At 35.2% G+C, this 27,120-nt stretch overlaps 1 protein-coding gene across 2 annotated transcripts in view; it reads right to left on the reverse strand.

The window, feature by feature from the left end:
• Positions 1-11,406: 11,406 nt before the first annotated feature.
• Positions 11,407-27,120, reverse strand: part of LOC123541134 (toll-like receptor 1) — a 161,492-nt gene continuing 145,778 nt past the window's right edge. Inside the window, exons 1-2 of one of the 2 annotated variants that reach the window (XM_045326542.2) lie at positions 16,095-16,219; positions 11,407-15,391 (exon numbers count right to left, since the gene is read on the reverse strand). In XM_045326542.2, the coding sequence (XP_045182477.2) occupies positions 13,085-15,388 (2,304 nt within the window). In that variant the 5' untranslated portion in view covers positions 15,389-15,391; positions 16,095-16,219 and the 3' untranslated portion in view covers positions 11,407-13,084. Of the gene's footprint in view, positions 15,392-16,094; positions 16,220-27,120 lie in introns of those variants that run through there. The other variant, XM_053544918.1, reaches the window with a different exon arrangement.

Genomic DNA, 27,120 nt, shown 5'->3' on the forward strand with positions numbered 1-27,120 from the left:
TTGAAAAGTGCATTTAAATCATGTCTGCTTATTTTGAAGGTAAACTACAATACCCCTTTAATAATATAATAATATATTATTCATGTTAAAATTTTAATAAGTTGTTATTAACATACATAAATGCTATGACAGTTATAAAAATGATAGCAATTATTTAGACCTAATTATTTTTGCATGCAAGATTTAAAGCACCCTGCTTTGGACCTCAGTTTAAAGTCACCTCTAAAATGCTTACATTATAAAACCTAATTGTTGTGATATATCTACTGGTAGCTAGTTATTATTGTAGAAGTGTAGACTCTTCGATTATCAATTTTCCTTGCCATAATTTATTATGCTTAGTGATATTTTTGTAGATTAAATGTTAAATAATGTAATAAAGACGAGTTGTTTAATTCTTAAAATGAACCATTCAGAGACCAATGATAAATTTTATGCCCCCGTCCCCACCTCCCCCTCTCTGTAGAAGACAGTGTCTAGATGTCCATCCTTTGTTCTGTCCATCCTTCCTTCTTTCTTGTCTGCTCATCTACTGTTTCATCAAATTCAAATGAAAGTTTGTGTACACCACCAACATTAAGCGGACATTGCATATTATCAGGACTGGTGCCCAGCAATTAATGTTTATGCCCCTTGTTTGCTTGTTTGTGGACTTAGCTATATTACAACTACATCTGTACCTTGTGTACTCAAGTCCTCCTACAGTTTCCATCCATTTCAAAAGGAACTTTGTATACTTTATCAACATGAATTAGATAAAACATATAGTTTGGATTTTGTATCATTGTGCTTTAAAATTGGTTTTACCTCATCAAAGATTCAGGTTAAGCTGTAAGTATGATCTGGCATCCTCAAATATTTTTACTTAAAAATATCCAGAATTACACCAGATCTGTTCTGTAGCATCCCAGCAAAGTGCTATCTTAAATTGTTTCAAATAGGGGCACATGACATCTTTAAGGGGTCTCTAGAGCTAAAAATAGAAATACCTTTAAATCAGTTCTCATAACCTGCTTGAAGGGTCTTCACCAAATTGGCTTGCAGCATACTTTTAAGGTTCTCTTCGAATTTTGTTCAAATGGGGGCTCTTAGCCCCTTTTATGGCCACTAGAGCTAGCAACAGAAAATCCTTAGAACAACTTAAGGTCATCTCCCATATTTGTTCAAATGGGGACACTCGGCCCCTTTTTGGGCCTGCTAGAGCTAAAGTAGAAAAAAAACACCTTTAAATGACTTTTCTCGGACCTTCATCAACCTTGGTCTGTAGAATCATGTTAAGAACTTTTCCCAAATATGTTAAATGGGGTCACTTGGCCTCATTAAGGAGCTGGTAGATCTAAATATATAAAACATCTAAACATCTTCTAAGAACTGCTGTATTAGTCTTCATCAAACTTGGCCTGTAGCATAAGGTCCTCCCCCAAGACTCTTCCCCATTGAGGGGTCATTACAGGTAATAGAACGTCCTTTCAACACTTTTTTCTCATGGACCACTTGATGGTTGGGCTGTAGCTTCATTCTACATCCTTTCTCAGATTTGTTCGAACTTGATGATGGGGCACTTGGCCCCTTGAAGGGGCATCTAGAGCTAAATATAGAAAATATAAACTTTTTAACAAGTTCTCATGAACCACCTCATGGATCTTCATCAAACTTGTCTGTGGCATCATTTTAAGGTCCACTCTTACATTTGTTTAAAAGCAGTTGTTACTTTAAGGGACCTCTAAAGCAAGAAACACAAATATTTTTAAATGACTTGATGGATCTTCAAACTTGGTCTGTAACATTATTTGTAAGACCCATTTCCAAGTTTGTGCAAACAAGGGTGCCTGACCACTTTTATCGGCAACTAGAGCGGAAAATCGGGGGGAGGGGGAACCTCTAGTATAGCAACCAATTGCCCAATGGCTCTGGATGTGGTTCCAGTATTGCAGACCACAGCGTGGCAAATTCTCATTAGGTGGAATCATTGCATGACCAGATGCATAGAATGTATTATAAGGGGTCATCATGGCCAAACTGTTTGGTATACTCTCAGTAAGGAAGCCAATATATGACAGTGGCTCAACTCGTAGAAAAATTATCTGGCCGGAAGAATGTGATGTTAAATCCGGATCATGCTCTGCCACTGCTAGCATGGAGACAACAGTTTGCGATGAACAGACCTGTGCTAGGCACTGTTCTGAAGACCTGCACAGGGATGGCCTGGAAATAAATTTCTTAACTACAGATGCAGACAGCTGTATTTACCGGGCTGCACTGGATCTGTACAATGAGAAAATCACCAGCGCAGAGCCGTTTTATCAGTTTGACACCGGGCATCTTACTGAAAATCACCGAAAGCAAATGCGTAACTGTTCCAGAATTTCAAGCATGACACATGGCCATGACGCGGTATACAGAAATTATCTACGTAACCAGTTTATGTTGACCTCAGTAGAAATTGTAGGACAGAATTTGATTTAATTTAAAAAAAATCTAAAATAACTGAAAAGATGAAGTACTGTGTCAACGCAATCAAACGGTGCTATGCTGGTTACCGCTGTGTTTACCGCTTACATCTCTGGTCTGTAAAGGTCTACCGAAGAACAACTAGATAATTATGAGCCCTTTCCTTACCAAAATCTTCAGGATGTTTTAGAAAGCCAGCTAACCACGACACCACGCTAGACTAAATTAAGTTCCGGCTAGGTATGATCTGCTAAAAAAAATCCGCCCGAACTCAAACACTCAAAAAAGTAGAGGCGACAAAACAGATCTATCAAAAGAAGCTTACCGAAAAATGGACGAAGTTACGTAATTTTTTTTCCGGTGAACATACCGGAAATAATGCCTTTCCTGAGTCATGGCGCAGTTTATATCTTATTTTCGCAGGGTTTTCCAAAGGAATTAAGAAAAGTTCTAAGATTTGCTGGAAAACGAATAGCAACGAGTATTCCATATTGTTCGGAGCCCATCTTGTGCTGTATGCCGCCCATGACAATGATTTCTAAATAACAGGAAAATACCAAAAATCGTTTAAACCGCACAATTTGATCCGAGATCATGCGTTACTGATCCGTTTTTCCCCGAAGTAACGATTTGAGAAATACCTACCAAGAAAAATTAACTTGATTTTATGGATCGAGTTTGTAGTTCATGCATTTTAGTGCCATAGTTTCTTGTGTCAGTCTTATTCAACTACGATAGAAGGAGAAGCTAGCGAAATTATATATTCATACCATGTATTTTTTTGTAAAATAAACGTTAGTTTGTATATACATTTTATAGTTGACATTCTGCCAGCTTAATGTTTTAAACAGCCGGAAGTGTGCCTGAAATTGATTTTTTGGCACACCCGGAAGTGTGCCTGATATCGATATCAGACACACCAGCTCACACGAACGCGAATATCGGCCTCGCGCTGCTCATATACGTTTAAATTCAGTGAATATTTGTTACTATATTATGTAACATATGCAATTACGACGTTTATTATTGTGTCGCTGCGACAGAACGAACACGAAATGGCACAAATCAGCCATCATAGCTATCAGCTAAATATTTTTATCATTTTAACAATTACTTTCATTTTTATCCATAGGGGAGCGGGTTTGTTTATAAAATTACACTGTAGTTTTGTAATGAGCCTATGGAAGGCCGGTATGCACGAGATAAGATGTCATGCGTACGAGATAAGATGTCGCGTGCACGAGACAAGATGTCGTTCGCTCGAGATAAAATGTTGTGTGCTCGAAATAAGATGTCGTGCGCAAGAGATAAGATGTCATGCGCACGAGATAAGATGTCGTGCGCACGAGATGATTTTACCAAAAATTGGATTTTATCGCTATCATTTTAAATATTTTAATACAACATTAAAATGCATAATTATTCAAGATATGTGATAAGATTTTTTCTTCTTCTTCTTACAGCAGATGGCATATAGATACTGTATGGATATAATCACTATGTCAGTGAAATTTGTTATACAACAAAAAGTTCGATACAACTACACTCTTCCTCAGCAGTGTTGAGAATCTATGGAAGATTATTTATGCAAAAATTCTATTATTGTATTTGATCAAACGCTTTATGATTAATGACAACTATTATTGCATTTGGTCAAATGCTTTATTGTTGACGACAAACATTAATGCATTTGGTCAAATGCTTTATGATTCATGACAAACATTCAATTGCATTTTGTCAAATGCTTTATGATTGTAGACAAATGTATGTTATGTAACGCAATTTTGATGAATATAAACACTATATGCTTGGTGTTTGATAACATACTTCCTGCATAGCTCTATATCAAATGTTCGCATGCATATACTTCTATTAGTCTGATGCACAGAATAAATCAACTGTTTGCATGTATGACCATACTTTGATTTTGTAAAGTAGCTCTTCCATAATGCGTTTGCATTAATTACAGTTTTAAATAGGAAAAAAAGAAATTTCGACACTTGGCACGGCGACAATGCACTATCCACCATACACTAAGTTCCTTGACTTCAACGAAGCCGGGAACCGGCAAATTTTGATAAATTTTAACGCTAGGGGCGCCACTTGTCCTAAAATTATAAGGACTGATCCCCAGGCTTGTTCAATTGCTATAAAGGAACAACAACGAACAAGTTCTTTTAAATTGCCAGTATGTTTTAAAAATAAAAATTGTTTCTTCACTAACTTGCTTACAATCTATCCAAACAACATATAGAGTACCTTCCGTGTGAAAAAAAAAAAAAACTTACAGAAAATGTCATAATCGTAAAGGAAAAAAATGTGAAAATGAAAGTAAGATAGATCTCCGGTTCTAAATTTAGCGCGTTCAAACGTGGTTATTAATAAAACCCGGCCCGGCCCAAACCACGGAAATAGCCGATTCTGATTGTACGGAAACCACCGGAAACTTACGGACGGAAGGCTAATATAATTACGAATGATATCGTGTCAATATCAATTTACATATTTAGAATTTAGTAAAAAAAAAACTTTACTGAACTTTATGATGCCCGCGAGGAACTTCTTTGATGAATGGGTTAAAACTGCGTGTTCTTTCTGGTTGCAAAAACGTCTTAATATAATTTGTAAACTTGTACACAGGAAATCGTTATACATAGCGTTGTTTTGACGAGCCTTCTAATTAGTTCCCGATATTTTGTATCGTTATCATTATATACTATCTTATAATCACGTTTTGTCCAAAAAGTTGTTATATTTCGAAGAAAGGAATTCCTCTCGGGCCTCAAAGAGTTTTTGTTTCACCTGTGCATTCCCAAAGCCTAAATAATTCTTTGTGTCCGGTAACATGCCTAAAAAAATAGGTAGTAAAAAGGCAGGATTTTTTATACTTTTGTGTTCAATGAGACTTTACGGAAATTATTTTTATGTCAAAAAAAAAATGAATACGAATAATTTCTAATATCACTGACAATTTTTAGAGAATAGACTGAGCAGTTTTTTAAAACTTTTTATTAAAAAGTTTTTAAAAAATCTCAAGGACCATAAAACAAATATATAGAAACAAATAGTGAGATAGGTTTGTTCACGCAGGATTCTGAGTATCTCTTGAACTTAGTCGACTGAATTTGCAAGTGATCTCTGAATAAACTGACTTACTTAAGTTATATTCAAATTAGTTCAAAACTATATAGAATAGAATCGAGATACAAATTTTACCTTTTTTCATTTTTGTACAGATGTCTCGTAAACCGGAGGTCGCGGGGTCGAATCCTGTCAGCGGATTTTGACCGTGACTCCAACAGTCCCTTCTTTCGGTGCGAGTACTGGTTACTTTCCAGGAAGCAGTCATCGAGTGTATTTCACATTAGTTGGTGAACCAAAACTCGACGCGAAAAAGAAATCTTTTAAATGGAAACAAAATTACCATTTAACTGCACTCAGTATACAGAACGATTCACACTGTTTCGTGAAAAAAGACCAAGTAAACTTGAACTTGTTAAGGTTCGTTTGGATATTTACCAATGCTCTACACTTTCAGATTATGAATTTAGATACTTCAAAATTAAACTTCAATGGTTAGACATATCTTGCAAAACTTTGCAATTCATTTAGGTTGATTTGATATATTATTGTATACAGAATGCCTTTTCAGTCAGTTTGCTAGTGCTCGGCATTTTTGATACATAACAACTGAAGGATCGTTTGAGCCCGCTAATCATAATTTACAAATAAGTCTCGAAAAAGCAAAATAAAACTTTGAACGGATGTTGTTTCTTCAAATCTCACAAATTTCTTCATTAAGATTTTTTTTGTAAATTTATCAATATCACAATGTACTGCAGACGATTTACTCTAACACTGCTTACTTTACTATGGTTACGTGACCACACCGGAAGTGAACTGTACTTGGATCTATATTGAGCAGCTTTAATGCTGTCGCATTCTGAGACCTTACGTTTTGTGAGTTTTTCATTGGTAGAACCAAACCTATTGTAATTATGCAAATAAAACTGTTGCTCTTCTTTTGTATATACCGAGTAATTGTACGATAGTTTGCAGTTTTTTACGAAAGATCTGAGTGTAATTTTTCAGCTATAATTGGTTTGTTAAACTGCCCATGTGTGGCCAAATCCATAAAGCATCTCAGAAAAGTTTTAACCTTACAATTTTTTTTCAACTTTACGGTAAAGAAAGTGTAATGAGCGGGATTTTCCAGAAACAAGTTGCATCCTTCATAACTTGTTTAAATAATAGTAAAAGTTGATCTTCACCCGATATTGCATTGTATTGAAACTCCTTACGCAAATCGCGTCGAGAAATCACATTTTAGCTCAACCCTAAATATATATAGTTGTGACGTTTCTGTTTTACGGAGATTAATTTATTTTTTGGGTTTCCATTATATCCAAAAAGTAATTATGTTTCATTTGGTATAGCAGGCCCATTATTAAAACATATATGTTTTCAAATGGAATGACTAAGCAGTGTGTTCTTTTTTCACAAAAAATAGGCCGGGTTCACACATGTATGAACACAAGATAAAGTAATTTAATCCTATGTATAAATAAGCGCATCGTCTTTTAATCAGTACGAAAGTATCGATCTCTCATAGGGAGACACGAAAATGTAATATCACATGCGCAGAAAAACAAAATAGCGTTGTTGCGCATGTGATATGAAATTATTGTTTTATCATTAAATCTATATTTATAGTCCTTTCCATTGTTCTAGATGTAGTCACATGTTCAACGATAAAAATCGTATTTTCTCGAAGGCGGAGCCAAACACACATATTGACCTCTAGCTGTGACGTCCACACGTTATTACGTTAAAACAATGCGACGTCGTATACAATTAACCACGAAAGATGACCTAAGGCTGCAGACATTTGCATCTAATGTTTATACTTATTAGTAGGCTGGATTTGATAATAAAAAAAATGTCGTTTTTATGTGTGGTCGATATGCGGATTTATCGACCTGTTAAAGCGATATCAAGTCGATAAATTCGCTCGAGGTTGATATTGCTTTTATCAGGCCGATAAATCCACTTATGAGCCAAGCCATGAGAAAACCAACATTGTCTATTGCGATTAGTTTTCAGTTTATACAAATTTGTTTTAGCTCGATTGTGATGAAAGCTTCAAGCTTATTGTAACCACTCTCGAGTCCGCTTCCTGGAAAAACCAGTACTGGTGTCATATGAGAAGTCATGGTCGTGACCCCAGTGGGGCTCGAACCCACGACCTCTGGATTGAGCGGCCAACACCTTATCCACTAGACCACCTCTCCCTATTGCGATTAGAGAAACTGTTAGCAAACAGCATGGATCCTGACCAGACTGGGCGGATGTTGGTTTTCTCATGGCGCGGCTCATATCGACCTCACCAAAAGGCAATTATTGTATAATATCACATGCGCAGAAATTGAAAATAACGATTTTGCGCACGAGATATAAAAACGCTTATGATATATTATTCAAGTTAAACTAATGGGAAAAGTGCATTGGACATTGTGTGGGGTATAATAATTTAACATCTGAATTGCACACATTTGTAATCTACGCTTTAAAATGTTCATTTTAAAAACAAAAAAGTTAACATTGTGTGAATAGTTGTATAAGCATATAGCAAAAGCATAGTTCGTAGTCCGACCGGACCGGTTTTTTTTAATTCTGTGTTAAAAAGATATGCTAGTATTATTTCAAATATAAAAGAAAGAGAAATCAAAAATTAAATAATCTAAAAACAAAAATAACGTTAGCAGTAAATTGATAAAACATGAAAGTTCATTGCTATTACTACCCTCCCATTTATCCGTATTAGATATTTACCGTTTTTTATTGTTTTGTTTTAAACAGACTGAGCGGACATGTTTCGGGGTGGGGGGTCCGGGTTCGAAACTTTGCGACCGATCTTTCATATTTTATACTCCAGTTCATTCATTTCTACAACTTACTGTAAATCCGGGTATCATCTCCATACAAAATCACCCGGTTTTGTTTAAAGCTAAATCATATGATTTATCATTTGAGCAACATTTTGTGATATTTTGTTTTCAGTTTTCTTGTATTTCAGGAACAAAGACCTATTACATAGAGTTATACCTCTTCTGGAAATGTTTACTTTGATATTTTTTATGAAAATTTGTAATTGCCTCCCTTTAATATGAAAAAAAAAATGTAAAAAGTGGACTATGTTTTTAGATTTTGATATAATTTATTAGTTTATTTAGTTTTATATTCAAATTTGAATACTTCAACAACCTGAAACAAATGGCAAGTATGAAAACAGCGCATAGCTTCGTAGTTCATCTATTTTCGATCTATCTTGGTTGCGCAACCGAGACAGGCAAAAGGAGTATAATAATAATTTCATAAACTTACATTTCTAGTTAATTTTCGCAAAATGTGTACTTACCAATGCAAATCTTTGACAACCTTAATATAAGAGTGTTTATATTCATATGTTCCCTAAGACAAGACATTTTCATTAAATTAAAACTTAATATGCTAAAACGCTATCTTGGTCGGGCAACCAAATTTTATAAATACTTCCAATGCACGGTATAGACCCCTTCGCCTTATGTCACATCGTTAGGTGTGAAATAACGACGTACATTTAACTAGCCTGTCCAGTTCTGTTGAAAGTATCCTGCAAACTGCTATCTCGTGTCTGTCCGGTACACAAAATGACACATCGACTGCCGAACGTATTACTTCTTTGATTGAGTGTGATTCAAATATCTTGTTATTTTAGGTCTTCGCTTATGTCAAGTGCAATACTTCATCAAACATACGTATCATCAATATCAAATACTTTGCTTCTACTTTTGTAATAATGAAATAAAATACACATAATGGCCTTGATAAAGATGACGGTATCACCATTCGTAATTATATTAGCCTTCCGTCCGTAAGTTTCCGGTGGTTTCCGTACAATCGGAATCGGCTATTTCCGTGGTTTGGGCCGGGCCGGGTTTTATTAATAACCCGGCTACCTCTTTCTACGAGAGTTTCTTGAAGGGATCAGCTATTAACTGTATTCTCAAATAAGTAAGCTGGAGTTATCGTTCTTCATTTAAACGAAAATGGACCCAGCTAACAAAATATGAAGACATGAAATTACGTATATGAATAAGCATAAAGCGCAATACAGAAATCGTTGCTCTCTTGACATTACACAAGTACTTAATTACATTACAGTGTATGCATGTAATAACTGTAATAAAAACAGTTGATTAACAATGAGAGAACGTATTTGCTAACATTTAACTAGTCTCAAATAGCCCAAATCAAGTAAATGACTACCAGTTCTCTTTTGGCACTTGGCGTTAGAAAAAATACTTTGAAAATTTATCATGAAGCTATACATCAGATACTAAGGATTTTGGCATTTAAAGCATTAATTGGTTTACTTATATCCATATATAAGTGATATAAATTGCAACATGTAGCATGCGTTTGTCATCAACAATAAAGCACTTTACCAAATGCAATAATAGTTGTCATTAATCATAAAGCGTTTGATCAAATACAATAATAGAATTTTTGCATAAATAATCTTCCATAAGAATCCACAGCATATACAACAAGGAAGCTTTTGCAAGTGTACATGTATGACTATTAAAACAAAGCGGTGAAAGTAATTCAGTTCTTATTGTCAATTAGTGCGTCTGAGAAACATCCCGGAATAAGTCAGTTCAATTGTATTTTATTGGTTGGCATTGTACCTGAGTCACAGAGGGAAAGTGAGGATTAAAGATATACATAATGATGTAGTTTAGCGCGGAAATTAATTTTTCCCACTATAGTTCAGAGAGTTGTTTCGCTGCATTTATATTATTAGTGTGTCGTACTTTTGCCAACATCCCCTTAGAAAAGGGTAGGTAATTTGTTCTCGTTATATATGAAGATATAGGAGGCAGAAAATTAATTCGAGACATGAATAAACATTAGAACAGTTTAACCAAAACCTCAGAACCACAGGCACGGGTCCAGTGTATATATATTTTTTTAATATAAAAAATCCTTTTTTTTCACACAATTAACCTTTTATATGTTAGTCAAATGAAAAAAAATCGATGACAAAAATTATATATTATGATACTGTGACCGGATTTTTTGTCATCGATTTTTTTTCATTTGACTAACATATATAAAGTATATTTGTGTGAAAAAAAACATATTTTTTTTTATATTTAACAAAAAAATATACACTGGACCCGTGCCTGTGCTCAGAACTGAATACACGTATTGTTGTTATGGGCCAATTCGTTTCACTGAATCCGGGACGTGCCGGTCAGGTGAGCGGCAAGAAAAAAATACTCGCCGGTTTAATAATAAACGAACGCTTCGGCCAACACGGGTCACGTGAGCAGGAAACATAAAAAATACATTCCCAATTTATTATGATTTTCTACTTTGGCCAGTTCCAAATAAATTAGCAAAATACTCCTTGCTGTATGTTTCTACCTTAACTGGTATTAACCAAAATGTCCAGGTATTTACCTGATTGTTTATCGCGAACATAGAATGATAAAAATAATAGACTCTATTTCTATTTCTATGAAATGAATCGTATTTCAGCTTCTAATCCAAGTCCAATGCAGACAACTTAAGTTTTCGCGAAGAATTGCATCAAAATGGCGAAAGGGTCTGAATATGGGCGACAGGGGGTGACTTAAGTGAACTGTCCATATCTTTCTTAAAACTGAACATTTCATGAAAACAATTTTGGTATTGGATCATATTTGACAATGACACTGTAAAATAGGAAGATATGATACGAAATCAATAGGTCAGAGACCACCATTTAAAAAAAATAAAATAAAATAAAAATAAAAAAAAATACAGGGACATTACTGTGAATGAGGTAAGTGTATACCTGGGAATAAGGTAATGTTTGTGCGGTGTTCTAATTGGTCATTCATGAACAGAACAGAATTGAACAGAACAAAACAGAACATAGGTTTATTTTGACTTAAGCATGTACAGCTTATCATCAATAATACATACGTATTACAATATTACACAAGCATGCAAACGTTTGTTAACCAGGAATTTTTATTTTCTTTCACACCTATAAAGCATATTATTATATACAGCATCTAAAATACAATTGGTGTTAAAGCTATTCATAAGTTTAAACCAATATTTCACAATTATATGGACTTTCCTATTAATAATGAGCTGATACTTTCCAGTCTCTCCGTATAATGCAAGGCAGTTTGTAGACTTTTAACATTACGAGTTCGCTTTAAGAATTTTCTGTGGACACTTTCAATATTTTCTGCTTGTAAAAATCCCCATAGCACCGAACAGTAACTGAGTATGGGTGCGACATATGTGTCGAATAAATAAAATGTAATTTTGAGTGGCAAAGCCAAATCTTTAGTCAAATTTCTTAGAGAAAACATTGCTTTAAGTGATTTAGCAGCTAAGGTCTCTAGTCCCTTGCGAAAAGAACCACCTGTGCTCAGTACAAATCCTAGGTAATTAAAACTATCTATTATGTTTATTTTCTGACCGTTATATGTCCATTCCTCATTTCAGGCTAAACGACCGCCTTTACGGAACACCATTATTTTCGTTTTATCTATATTGACACTTAAATTCCACTTTTTGCAATATGTTTCTAATTGATGTAAGTGCATTGGTAACCCCTCGGCTGTTTTCGCTTAGCAATACACAGTCATCGGCAAACATAATAAGGTATATTCAACTGAAGTTAATCCCGAGAATATATTTTGCTGTAAGCAACTTCTGGGTCATTTATAAAGTGACAAAACAAAATCGGTGAGGTTATCCAGTCCCCCTGAAATAATCCTACGGTGCAGTTGAAAAACTCTGATAATGTATTGTGTCTCACGCACGAACATGGATCTTAATAATTTCAACACCTTTCCGTCGATTCCTTCACGTATTTGCTTATACCAGAGTAAACAAATGCAAGAAGTTATTATTTAAAAAAAAAAGAAATAAAATTGTTAACTGCATTTACACTATTTCATTGTACATTTTGACAAAACTTGCTACATTTTTTGTGAATTGGTAAAAGGTTTTATCGAACGAATTCCTCCATGTAAACAGAAGGTCATGTCATTCACACGAAAATTACTTAAATAAAGTATCACTATTCATGTTTTTCGGCCGTTATTTTGGTGGAACTAAAATAGTTCTTGAAAAATATGTGATTAGATACACATGTTTCGATTTATGGAGGGCCATAATGTTATAATGGATGTCTATGGGAAAACAATTAGTGGTCTCTAACAATGTTCTAGTTCGTTTTTCAGGAAGCATGATTTCTGCCTGTATGATCACAATCTTGTCAAATTTTATGTGAAATAAATAGAAAGATTGCGAATCATGACTGTGTATTTCTTGCTTTGCTTAATTAAAGTATATAAAAGCTAGAGACAATGTCTTGTTATTCTCGAAACGTTACTTTACGTTACGTTAAAACGTGAATAAAATGTCGGAAATACGACGAAGCTTACTTTATTTCATATTTTTCTTTCTTCCGAATTATCCTACATCTGATTTTACTGTGTTACAACACAATACCTTAATAAATAGATACAGTATAAGCATGAATGAAATGCAGTTACACCAAACGCATGTACATGACATTTTAAACAATGGTTATATCCTCCTGCTTATTGTTATTCTTTCGCTTTTCATTATTCAGCTTGTCAACATAACTGTTGGCAGCTAACTTGATAATTGACTCGCATAGAGATTTCCAGTCCGGAATGAGCTTATATTGTCCATCTTCGATGACAAGTTTTGCTCTGGTATACCGGTTAAATATGGTCGACAGCAGGTCTGGCATTTCATTTTCTGGTACTTCCCCTTTCAAAATCAATATAATTGGTTTGTTGATTTCATATGCTTCCCGCAATTCCATTTGACACCACTGACTCCGACAGAAATATTCAGAGATCACATAAATCATGACACATGACTTGGAAATACACCGTAGGATTTCCTCAATAATAGGACGGCCCAAATTGAAATGCGTGTCTCCGAGACAAATACAATCACGCTCAATTGCAACATGTTTGTTTAAAGCGCGTTTCAAATTAGGATTTATGGTGTCTAAAACACAGATTTCATCTTCACTTGCATATGAGATCTGACAAAGATATTGCTCCTTCAATCTTCTTTTTAAGAAGTTCTTAAGAAAAAGCTCCTGAGCATTTTTTTCTCTTCGCATCTTTTTCGTTACAATCAGCAAAACACAGCCTGACGCACAGAGATGCAGTATAAAGAAAGCACAAATAGAACCAGCCACGATAATACAGGTGCGGTAACATAGATAGTATTTTGACTTTTGCAAGGAATGGTCATCGATTTCAGTTGTCTTACCTTCCATGTCACACGTGTACCTATGTTTCAAATGCGGTTGTAAGTCAGATAGTATCCATTCTATAAAATTAACACTTTTACAACTGCATTCAATTGGGTTTCCAGAAAAATCTAGAATAACTTTGTTTTTGTCATACCGCGTTAAATATATCTGAACATTTTCAAGTGATTTTCCCTCAAGGAAATGTATACGATTAAAACTTAAATTTAGCACAAGTAAATAGTGCATATTGGTTACTTTGAATGTAATTGTCTCAAATATATTCTCCGACAAGTCTACGACTTGTAAATACGAATTACCTCTAAAAAAGTCGTAAGGTAAACTTGAAATTCTATTTCCAGCAATACTAAAATACTTCAACGAGGCTAAATCATGAAGTAGTTCGCCAAATTCTGGTAGATTTTCCATTTGTCCTAACTTGTTATTGTCAAGATTCAGGGTCAATAAAGATGTTGCAGTTTTGAATGCATATGGAGAAAAATAAATAATTTCGTTGAATGATATATCAAACTTGGTAACGTTGTTTTGTGTAGGTAAGTAAAGTGTCATATTAACATATTTTACACGGTTTCGTCTAAACTGAAATGTTTTCAACTTCACCGAACAAGTTGAAATGTTTATGAATATGTTGTCTATGATAACTGTGTTCGACTTAAAAATTGCATCAGCATACACGTTTTCAATTTTAAAAAGGAATTTAATATTCTTGTAGTTTAGCTGAGCGCAATGAGTAATATCTTTTGAATCAAGAGGTTTTGGTTGGATGTAGCGCTCCAATGGAAATTCAGAAACATTTAATGAAATTAGACCATCCGTGAGGTAATCGTATGTTTCATAAATGCTTCTCATATCGTTATTCATACCAAGGTGACTGAAGTACACTTTTGACAAGTCAAGGCTCCTCAAAGGGTTAGGACGTTTTGGCAAATCTGGGATGCTTTGAACAATAACATTAGAGTTGCTGAGATTTAAATTGCTAACCCCGCATCTTGCTATCATCTGGATAAACTGGTCATCAATTTTACAATAGTCACCACTTCCGCTTGAGATATGACTCAGTGTTAGTTTATCTATCGTTATGTTTACTCTTAAAAGGGATTTAAGAAAATAATCAAATTCCATCAATGGACACGATGAAAATTCAAGCACTTTTAAATGATCATTGCTTGCGAGTGCTTCTGCATCAAAGAAAGATATTCTGTCTCCGTGGAAACGAAGTTCTGTAAGCTTAGGTAAGGACTTGAAACATCCATCTTGAAATCTAACATGAAAATTTGGTTTCCGTTCATAGGATTGCGCGTATATATCTAATACACTTACTGTCTCCCAGCTTTTATCAGCGAACATCTCGTCTTCAAAATACACAGTGTAACTGTCAATAGTTATATACACTTCCGTTACACCTGGCGGCACTGTGGGCGGAACCATGTTGTCGCATGTGAGCATGTCCGATTCGAACGTGCATTTTTCATCTTCCAACAAACATACGCACGTGATTGAAAGACATGTGACAATAACAATATATGTATACATTCCAAATATCATGTTTGTTCCTGTACGGGTCATTATCTGAAAATGAGTATGTTTATTATTATTATTATACCAGATTTGTTGAGCGCCTTTTTCATATGGAATATACATTCAAAGGCGCTTTACAGTTAAACATGTGACATATCGCAGATATGTAGGAAAATAACAAAACATGAACTATGCAATCACAAAACTGAAACTGAACAATTTGATTAAACGCGTTTTTATAAATGATATATTCAATGGCGTTGTACATAATGATAAAAAATAATAGTTATTACAACAAGATCATCAATGAACAATGATAATATTTACGGCCTTATTGTAACAAATGGCCATGACCGCACCCCTCCCCTTGAAGTCGATTTACCCCTATTGCCAATACCAGTGCTTTAAGCACCTGGTACGCCCAGACGGGCTGCATATAGAGGTTCAAACCCCCGGTTAATGGTGCCATCATATATACTGTATTAGATAGAAATACCATACACTTCAAGTGAAACTCAAGTCTTGCAAAACAACACATACATAGAACGTCATAACCCTTAAAATGTGACACGATCATGATGATGAAATAAAATGTTGAAAAGAAATGATATGGTCTAGAGATAAAAGAATATATTTTCTTAAATTATCAGGACAAAGTTGCATTTCGTTGTTTTTATCTCTATAAATAGCTGAATTCCAGCTGCTTTAAACTAGCTCAAGACCGAAATGAATTATGTGCAAAAACAAAACTTACCTCCTGGAAATGAAAAATATATGCCTTGCAATCTTATTATTTATATTTATTTACTACACCAGTAATTTACGCACTGTCAACTAAACGATACTAATTGTTTAAACGCGTTTTTATAACAGGATTTTCTACTTGTCTATGCTGTTTCGACTTCAGTTTTTCTTCCGTATTATAGAGAAGGAACCTAAAATTTTAGATTATGAAAAACAATTAAAGAAATAATGCTGGTTGTTGATATTGTAGCATTATACCTAAGTCTTGATTTGATCATTTTGAAGCATATTATTTAAGATTTTCTAAAACTTCTTAATATTTAATTTCCATGTAGCTGCTCTTGCAGATAGTCCTACCAATCAAGTCATTGGTATTTAAACCCAAATTATAACTGGATTATTGCGGGAAAAACTTATCTCAATGGAAAAAAAATTGTCATATACACGATTATTGTGTGACGTTAGAAAATGTTTTAAGGCTTATAAAATAAAATCAGAGGCGCTAGTGTAAAAGCAGAAAATTTCGCGAGGGTTTAATTTTCGCTGTATTCGCGAGGCCCTACATTTCGCGAAAATTAAAGATCGCGTAATATTTTCACCATTTATAATTCAAATTTAGGTATGATACCATTTTCATAATTTCGCGTAAATAAAACCTTACGAACATACTCAAAATTTCAAATTCGAGAAATTTTGACCCAGCGAAAGTAAATGCTTTTCCAGTATTTAAGCTGAAATTTGCATATAATGTTATTTGTACCAAATTACATATCATATATAACAAGAAATATCTTTAAAAATGATGGTCGGCGAATTGTAATAAGGAAAGAGGTTTATGATTTTTCATCTAACATTCATCTTTCATCTAACATTTTTCAAATTGTAAAACTAAACACCGCACTTTAACAATTTAAATGGTTCTCTTTTAATTTTTTGCAAAGGTTTTGTAGGGTTGCAGTTTTGTTTCGTTTATCCTTAGACGAATAATTACAGCAGTAGTTTGATGAAGATTCATGAAGCGGTTCATGGGAAGAGGTCATTAAACGTGTTTATATATTTAGCTTAATTGGTCCCTATCCCCATTTGTAACAAAATAGCAGGAGACCTTACGAAATTGTTACACATCGAGTTTGATAAAACTCCATTACATTTTAGTGGTTAATGCGAAGAAAGGCATATCTGCTTTTAGCTATAGTGGTCCCAAATAGGACCCAAGTTCCTATATAAATAAATTTGGAAGAGGACCTTATAATGATGCTCCAAACCAAGTATGACAAAGATCCACCCAGCTGTTCATGAGACGCTGTATAAAGGCATTTATAGTTTTAGCTCTAGCAGCCCCTAAAAGAGGTCAAATGTCCCAGCTGAACAAAGTTGACTGCGGGTCTAACAAAGATGCTACAAATCAAGTTTGATTAGAATACATGAGAAAAAATCAATTAAAGGATTTTTTTATTTATTATTTTTATTTATTTCTAAAATAGGCCAACTGATCCCGCTTTAACAAATGCATATTCGCTATTCATGAGTCTTTGGACAATGACGTCACACCTATAAAAAAGTGAAGGTCAAGCAAAACATACAATTGTAATTATTTCAATATTTCTGTTTCATAAGCAAAGTTTGACCGTATTCATACCACATAGATAAACTGTATGCAGCGTACCTTCGTTTCAGTGTAATGAGATTCAGTCATTATATAGCATATATATAATGAAACAAATTTCAGCTGAGTTCAATATTTGCATACCATACTAAAGAAAAATATTCATATATAATAAATCAGTTAAATAATTTATAACAACTATATCAAAGCAAACAAGTACTCATTTTAATATGCAATCTGAATAAGTCACAAAAGCAAGAAAACTTTTCATATACAGACGACAATTGTAACAAGGAAAATCTTTTAAAAAGCACTTCTCTACATAAAAGACTCTTATCACACCCTTATTCATGTGATACGCAGACCGTATTCAGCTCTTTCTTTAATTTGATATATGTTAGTATTTGAACAGGTTTTTATCATATTTATTAAACTTACTTATCATTTTGAGATATATCAATATTCTTGCTAAATATACTGAGCCAAAGTTAGCTTTAAAACTGCGAACAGCGTCGTTTAGGATAAACGCTTTGTCTACATTTCACTCAGCGTAGCACAATCAACAGAGTGAAAGAAATTGACACTCTCGTCCAATCAGGCAGAGTGTTGCATAAATCTTCCATTCTGATAAATTATCTATAATGCGTTATTAAGTAGTTTGATTTGCAAACTGAAGTCACGTGGCATAGGTAGCGAAAACGAATTTAGACGGCGTCGCCGAAAAACAAGAAAAAACTCTTCAGTATTTGCCATGAACATTGACATTACTATAAAATGACTTATCACTTAAGTTTCTAACCGTAAGTTTAAGTCATTATTCCTATTAACCTGTGTCATGCAGGAGTACAGGTAAATGCGGGATAGGATTAATATTTGTTGTCATTGATTGATCTCTATTACTATCTTTACGTTGACCTGTAGCGTAATAATCTGTACCGCATCCGTTAGCAACTGTATCAAGATAGTATTTCGGCATACAGTACAGATTTGGAGGTTATTTGACAACGTAAAAGTAAATAAATTTCTTCAACAGAATATCGAATGTTACGTCACCATGCGAATATATTTTACGTGACGTCTCCGTCAAAATGAACGTCTATCGGTCATTTGAATCTTAAGTACAAAACGCTTCGTCTGGAGCAGCAGTACGTAGTCGTATTTAAAAATGACGCCACATGAACATAAAAAATAATAGAAAAACATTCAATAATGTAAGAACTTGGAAAAACAACGACAAAAAAACTTTTGAATTATTGTAGAATAGTTCAATCATTAGTCAATACTGAGATAAGGCATAACAGTTACTAGTATTAAATAGTCTAAGATTGTTTTATGACTTCCGGAGATATCAATGACAAATACTTTAATAGGTATGTGTTAAATGTATGTTTGTATGCAATTTTAGCCATTCAAAGATTTATATTTACAATTTTCAAATTCGGTGAGCAAAAGATCTTGCCATAGCCTTCTTCTTCTAACTATCTTCTAACTAACTGATATGTATGAGCCTAAGATCACAGCTGTTGCGTAAGGAGACGTTTGTCAGATATGAGACGGTATACTAGCATTCTGTACAATAAGAAACCGGTGTGGGGTGAAATAAGTGGATCCGTGAAAAAAGTGGTCATAAGGTCAAATGCGCATGCGCAAACCTATATATTGCTTATGACCGGAGTGCGCTAAATATAACTTCAGGGAGCATCTCAAAACCTAACTTGACTAGTTCGCTGACTAATACAACGGCCACTGACCAATAAATCTTGGCTTGACTCATGACATTAGTTAAAGCTTCCGTGTATAAATTTGACTGATATATTAATAACTAAAGCTCAAAGTTGAATGTAGGTTAAAATGTCTGAAGATATTATAAAGTTTTAATATAGTTTCAGGGTTTTCCAGACATAATAACAAGCATCTGGGAAATAGGTGCACACTATATATATTAGAAACTGCTGAAAAATCTTATATTTAATAATATTCTGTTTAGAAACAAGTGGACGCGATATATACCAGACACATCTGAGAAAATGGTAGACATGAAAAGAAAGTTCTAGGAAAAATGAAAACGATGTAGATCTACAATGAGAAACAATTGATGAACTGGTAGACAAAACCAGTTGGTAATTAAGTGGACACGATATATATAAGACAATGCTGAGAAAGGCTATGCTTAATAACATTCTATATAGGAATAAGTGGACGCAATATTTACCTGACACACCTGAGGAAATGGTAGTCATGATGAGAAAAGTTCAAATATAGTGTCATGGTTTTCCAAATATAATAACCATCTTGAAAATAAGTGAACAATGTATATGAGCCGTGCCATGAGAAAACCAACATAGTGGGTTTGCGACCAGCAAGGATCCAGACCAGCCTGCGCATCCGCGCAGTCTGGTCAGGATCCATGCTGTTCGCTAACAGTTTCTCCAATTCCAGTAGGCTTTAAAAGCGAACAGCATGGAGCCTGACCAGACTGCGCGGATGCACAGGCTGGTGTGGATCCATGCTGGTCGCAAACCCACTATGTTGGTTTTCTCATGGCACGGCTCATCTATTAGACTCTGCTGAGAAATGCTATACATAATAATATTCTATTTAGAAAAATATATACGCGATATATACCAGACACATCTGAAGATATAGTAGTCATGATAAGTAAGTTCTAGGAAATAATGAAAACGAGGTATAATGAGACACAACATGAATTTGTGGAAAAATCATCGCCTGGAAAATAAGTGGACACGATGTATATAAGGCACTGCAAAGAAAAGCTATGCTTAATAACATTTTATTTAGAAATAAGTGGACGCGATATTTAGCAGACACATCTGAGGCAATGGTAGGCATCATAAGAAAGTTCTAGGAAATATAAAAACGATGTACAATAAGACCCAACTGATGAACTGGTAGACAAAGTCAACTGGTAAATAAGTGGACACGATATATATGTAACAATGCTGAGAAATGCTATGCTTAACAATATTCTATATAGAAATAAGTGGATTCAATATATATCTGACACAACTGCGGAAATGGTTGTCGTGATGAGAACAATTTGAATAGAAGAACCCCTCCAGTACCTCATAATTTAGACCCAAAACATACAAGATGTATATAAAATATTTCAGAGGATTCAACTTATGTCTGCCAATTCCTCTGCTATGACTCGTATATCATTAGCCTGTCCACTTTTTTACGAAAGTTTTTATGTCTTTTAATTCCTTTCGGCTGTCTAATATATATCATATCTACTTACTTGAATCTTATTATGTTTAGTAATTCACCAGCTGTGTCTCATAAATATTGTTTCCATTAATTTTACAGAGGTTTCTTTTTTTGGTCCACCAATTCCCCAGCTCTGTTTAATATGTCCACCTTTTTCCCACGAGTTACTTATTTTGTCTACTAAATCCCCAGCTCTGTTTTATATGTACACTTTTTTCTGCATGTTTCTTAGTTTGTCTACCAATTCCTCAGCCGTGTCTCATATACCCACTTATTTTTGTCTTATATCTGTCTTATGTGTCCACTTATTTTCTACAAATTTCTTATTATGTCTACCAATTCCTCAGATCTATCTTATATGTCTACTTATTTCCCACAAGTTTCTTATTTTGTCCATAAAGTCACCAGCTCTGTTTTATATGTCCACCTTTTCCCCACAAGTTTCGTATTTTGTCTACCAATTCCCCAGCTCTGTTTTCATATGTCCACTTATTTCCCGCAAGTTCCTTACTTTGTCCATAAAGTCCCCAGCTCTGTTTTATATGTCCACCTTTTTCCCACAAGTTTCGTATTTTGTCCACCAATTCCCCAGCTCTGTTTCATATGTCCACTTATTTCCCACAAGTTCCTTATTTTGTCCATAAAGTCCCCAGCTTTGTTTTATATGTCCACCTTTTTCACGCAAGTTTCTTATTTTGTCCACCAATTCCACAGCTCTGTTTCATGTGTCCACTTATTTCCCACAAGTATTTTATTTTGTCTATAATGTCCCCAGCTCTGTTTTATATGTCCACCTTTTTCCCCACAAGTTTCTTATTTTGTCCACCGATTTCCCAGCTCTGTTTTATATGTCCACTCACTTCCCACAGGTATCTTATTTTATCTACCAATTTCTCAGTTCTGTCTCAAATGTCCACTTATATCATAGGGGATTCTTATATTTTCTACCAATTTCTTAGTTCTGTCTCATATGTCCACTTATGTCATAGGGGATTCTTTAATTGTCTACCAATATCTCAGTTCTGCCTCATATGTCTACTTATATCCTAGGAGAATCTTATATTGTCTACCAATTTCTCAGTTCTGTCTCATATGTCCACTTATATCCCAGGAGAATCTTATCTTGTCTACCAATTTCTCAGTTCTGTCTCATATTTCCACTTATATCCTTATATCCCAGGGGATTCTTTTACTGTCTACAAATTCATATGCTCTGTCTTGAATTTCCATTTATTTCCCAGGGGATTCTTGTGTTGTCTACCAATTCCTCAGTCTCTGTCTCATATGTCCACTTATTTCACAGAAAATTCTTATCTTTTCTTTACATTCCTCAGCTCTGTTTTATATGTCCACTTATTTCAAAGAATATTATGATTTGTTCTACAAATGCCTCAGTTTTGTCCACTTATATCCTAAGGGAATCTTATTTTGTCTACCAGTTCATCGGTTCTGTCTCATATGTCCATTCATATCCTAGAGGATTCTTTTATTGTCTACCTGTTCCTCAGTTCTGTCTCATATGTCCACTTTTATCCCAGGGGATTCTTTAATTGTTTACCAATTTCTCAGTTCTGTCTCATATGTCCACTTTTTTACCAGGGTATTATTATAATGTCTACCAATTTCACAGTTCTGTCCCATATGTCCACTTATTTTCCTGGGGACTCTTATATTGTCTACCAGTTTCTCAGTTCTGTCTCATATGTCCAATTATATGCTAGGAGAATCTTATATTGTTTACCACTTACTCAGTTCTCTCTCAATTATGTCTGCTTATATCCCTGGTGATTCTTTTATTGTCTAACAGTTCTGTCTCATATGTCCACTTATATCCTAGGGGAATCGTATATTGTCTACCAGTTCCTCAGTTCTGTCTCATATGTCCACTTATATCCCAGTGGATTATTCCTCAGCCCAGTCTCCCAGAAATTTCTTATCTTGTGTACCTTTTCCTCAGCTCTGTCTCATATGTCCACTTATTTCCCAGGGGATTCTTATATTGTCTACCAATATATTAGCTCTGTCGCGTATGTCCACTTATTTCCCAGGGGATTCTTATATTGTCTACCAATTCCTCGCTCTGTCTCATATGTCCACTTACCTCCCAGGGGATTCTTATATTGTCTACAAATCCCTCAGTTCTGTCTCATATGTCCACTAACTAAAATCCCAGGAGATTATTATTTTGTCTACCAATCCCTCAGTTCTGACTCATACGTCCACTTTAATCCCAGGTGATTCTTATATTGTTTACCAATTCCTCAGTTCTGTCTGATATGTCCACTTATTTGCCAAGGGATTCTTATATTGTCTGACCATTCCTCAGATCTGCCTCATATGTCTACTTATATCCCAGATAATTCTTAATTTGTCTACCAATTCGTCAGTCCTGTCTCATATGTCTACCTATTTTCCTCAGGTTTCTCATTATGTCTACTAATTTCTCGGCTTTGTCTCATTTATCCGCTTTATTCCCAGACGGTTCTAATCTTGCCTGCCTATTCTTCAGCTCTGCCTCATATGTCCATTTATTTCCGACAAGTTTCTTACTTTCTTTTGTCTACATTTCCTCAGCTCTGTGTCTTATATCTACTTTTTTCCTAGAAGTTTCTAATTTTGTACTCCTATTCCTCAGCTATGTCGCATATGTCCACTTATTTCTCAGGAAATTCTTATATTGTCTGCCAATTTCTCAGCTCTGTCTCATATATTCACTTATATCCAAGGGTTTCATATATTGTTTACCAATTCCTCAGTTCTGTGTCATATGTCCACTTTTTTTCTAGAAGTGTCTAATTTTGTACTCCTATTCCCCAGCTCTGTCGCATATGTCCACTTATTTCCCAAGGGATTCTTATATTGTCTTCCTATTCCTCAGGGGATTCTTAAATTGGCTACCAATTTCTCAGCTCTGTCTCATATGTCCACTTATTTACCAGGGGATTCTTATATTGTCTTCCTATTCCTCAGGGGATTCTTAAATTGTCTACCAATTCATTAGTTCTGTCTCATATGTCCACTTATATCTCAGGGGATTCTTATATTGTCTACCAGTTCTTCAGTTCTGTATGTCCACTTATTTCCCCATAAGTTTCTTATTTTGTATACTAATTCGTCTACTAATTCTCGGCTCTGTCTCATTTATCCGCTTTATTCCCAGAAGGCTCTAATCTTGTCTGCCTATTCCTCAGCTCTGCCTCATATGTCCATTTATTTCTCACAAGTTTCTTATTTTGTCTATTATTTCCTCAGCTCTGTCTCATATGTACTCTTTTTTCCCAGAAGTTTCTAATTATGTTTTCCTATTTCTCAGCTCTGTCGCTTATGTCTATTTATTTCCCAAGGGATTCTTATTTTGTCTACACATTCCTCAGCATTCTCTAAAATGTCCACTTATTTCCCACAAGTTTCTTATTTTGTCTACCTTTCTCAGTTCTGTGTCATATGTCCACTTATTTCCCACAAGTTTCTTATTATGTCTACCAAGTTTTCGGCTGTATATCATATGTAAATTATCATGTTTTCCATTTATTTCCTAGTGGATTATTGTTATGTCTACGAATTCCTCTACTGTGTCTCATATATTTCGTGTCGGCATATTTCCCTGGCGTGATTCTTATCATGTATACATATCCCGCAGCCGCGTCTGAAAAATATCATATCCATATTTTTCCCAGGTGATTCTTCAATTTCGTATTATGTTAACCAGTTCATCAGCTATGTCTTATTTTGTGTTCCAATTCCTCAGGTGTGCCTCGTATATATGATGTCCACTTATTTCCCAGTATAATCATTATGTCTACCAATTTCGCAGATGTGTCTCCTATATATCGTGTCCACTTATCTCATAGAAGATTCTTATAATGTCTACCATATACTCAGCTGTGTTACATATATGTCGTGTCCACTTATTTACCAGAAGATTCTTACTATTTCTACCATTTCGTCAGCTGTGTCTTATGTGTGTTGTGTCCATTTATTTCTCAGGAGAATATTTAGTATATCTACCAGTTACTCATCTCTGCCTCACACGTCCACTTATTTCTCAGTGGATAGTTAGTATGTCTACTAATTCCTCAGCTGTGTCTCATATATGTCATGTCCATTTATCTCACAGAAGATTCTTAGTATGTCTACAAGTTACTCAGCTGTGTTTCAATGTCGTGTCCGCTTCTTTCCCATGAGATTCTTACTGTGTCTACCATTTTATTAGCTGTGTCTCATATGTGTCGTGTCCACATATTTCCCAGGAATTTTATAAGCATACAACTGTATATACTGTTTACATATTTCAGTTATTATAAGATCACGAAACAATTACAAAGTAAAAGACAAAATGAAAAAAAAAATCTCTGACTGGACTCGAACCCGCAATTATCACTATTCGCTGGAGATTTCATGCTGCGCATTATATATAGGTAAAATATAACCGGAAAACACAGAAACTATTTTAGCCCTTATGATGATACCAATGTCCGTCGTATTAAGATAAGCAAGCTATAGTATATTAGCCCAATTTATACACGGTAACTTAAATGCCTTGAATCCAGAGGATATTTATTTGTTACTGGTCGTTTTTATCAATCAGTAAACCAGTCATATTAGGTTTTGAGATGTACCCTGAGATTATATTTAGCGCACTCCGCCCATTAACTTTATATAGATTAGCGCATGCGCACATGACCTTGTGTCCACTTTTTTCCATGTCCACCCATTTCACCCTACACCGGAACAGATCACAACTATGTATCTACTAAAACTGCAACATTGTTCGGCCGTATATATCACAGAGCGAGTATATAACACGTGTGTGATATTATTTGAACTAGAAATTGACATTTGTCATATGTGACATACTCGTTTGATCATTTTTGACAGTTTACACCAAAACGTATATGTCACATATGTTGTGATATAAAAGTACAGGAAACTACAAATTATATTTATTCCAGGAAGGGGGTCGGCACCCGATCACCCCGGACCCCCGCTGGAGTCGGCCATGCAAATATAAGAGGTTTACTCTTATATTTGTTTAAGTTGATTGCTTTGCAATAAATGTATTATAATGGTCGCACGTGTGACTGTGACTTTTATAGATATCAGTCCCGTCACTGCATTTCGGCTCGCCACATATTACAGCCTATGCCTACAATGCAAACGGATGTCTCTCGAACACTAATGTTAAACAGATAAAATGTCTAATAATGATGTTTTAAACTCAATGATGGTAGTGGTAGTAGTGGTAGTGGTGGTCGTCGTCGTATTATTTATAGTGGAAGTAGTTGTTAAGATAGTGGTAGTGATGGTGGTGGCAGTAGTGGTGGTGGTAGTGCGATAGATAGCGGTAGTGGTAGTGGAAGTAGTGGTGTTGGTTGTAATGTTGGTAGTGGTAGTGGTGGCAGTAGTGGTGACGTTAGTGGTGGTGGTTGTTGTGGCTGTAGTGGTAGTGGTAAAAGTAGTAGTAGTAGTGGTAGTGGTAGTAGTGGTGATGGTGTTGGTGGTAGTAGCGGTGTTTGTAGTAGAAGCGGCGTTGATGGAAGTAGCGATGTTGGTAGTAGTAGTGGTGTTGGTGGTAGTAGTGGTGTTGGTAGTCGTAGTGGTGTTGGTGGTAGAGGTAGTGGTAATAGCGTTGGTGGTTCTATTGATGATAGTAGTAGAAGTAGTAACAGTCGTAGTAGTAATAGAAGTAGTGGTTGTAGTGGTGGTTGTGTTGGTGGTAGGAGCAATGTTGATTGTAGTAGTGGTGTTGATGGTAGTGGTAGTGATGGTGGTGGTAGTATTGGTGTTGATGGTAGGAGAAGTGGTGTTGGTAGTAGTACTGGTGTTGGTGGTAGTAGTGGTGTCGGTAGTAATAGTGGAATTGAAAGTGATAGCCGTGTTGGTAGAAGTAGTAATGTTGATGGTAGTGGTAGTTGTGGTGGTGGTGGTCATATTGGTGATAGTAGTAGTAGTAGCAATAGTAGTAGTAGTAGTAGTAGTAGTAGTAGTGTTGGTGGTAGTAGCGGTGTTGGTGGTAATAGCGGTGTTGGTGGTAGTATGCTGTGTTGGTGGTAATAGCAGTGTTGATGGTAGTAGTGGTATTGGCGGTAGTAGTGGTGTTGGTAGTAGAAGTGGCGTATGTGGTAGTAGTGGTGTGGTAGTAAAGAAGTTGGTGATGGTAGCGGTGTTTGTGGTAGTAGCTGTGTTGGTGGTAATAGCGGTG

The sequence above is a fragment of the Mercenaria mercenaria genome, chromosome 1 (genome assembly GCF_021730395.1).
Source record: "Mercenaria mercenaria strain notata chromosome 1, MADL_Memer_1, whole genome shotgun sequence".
In the NCBI taxonomy this organism is placed as follows: Eukaryota; Metazoa; Mollusca; class Bivalvia; order Venerida; family Veneridae; genus Mercenaria; species Mercenaria mercenaria.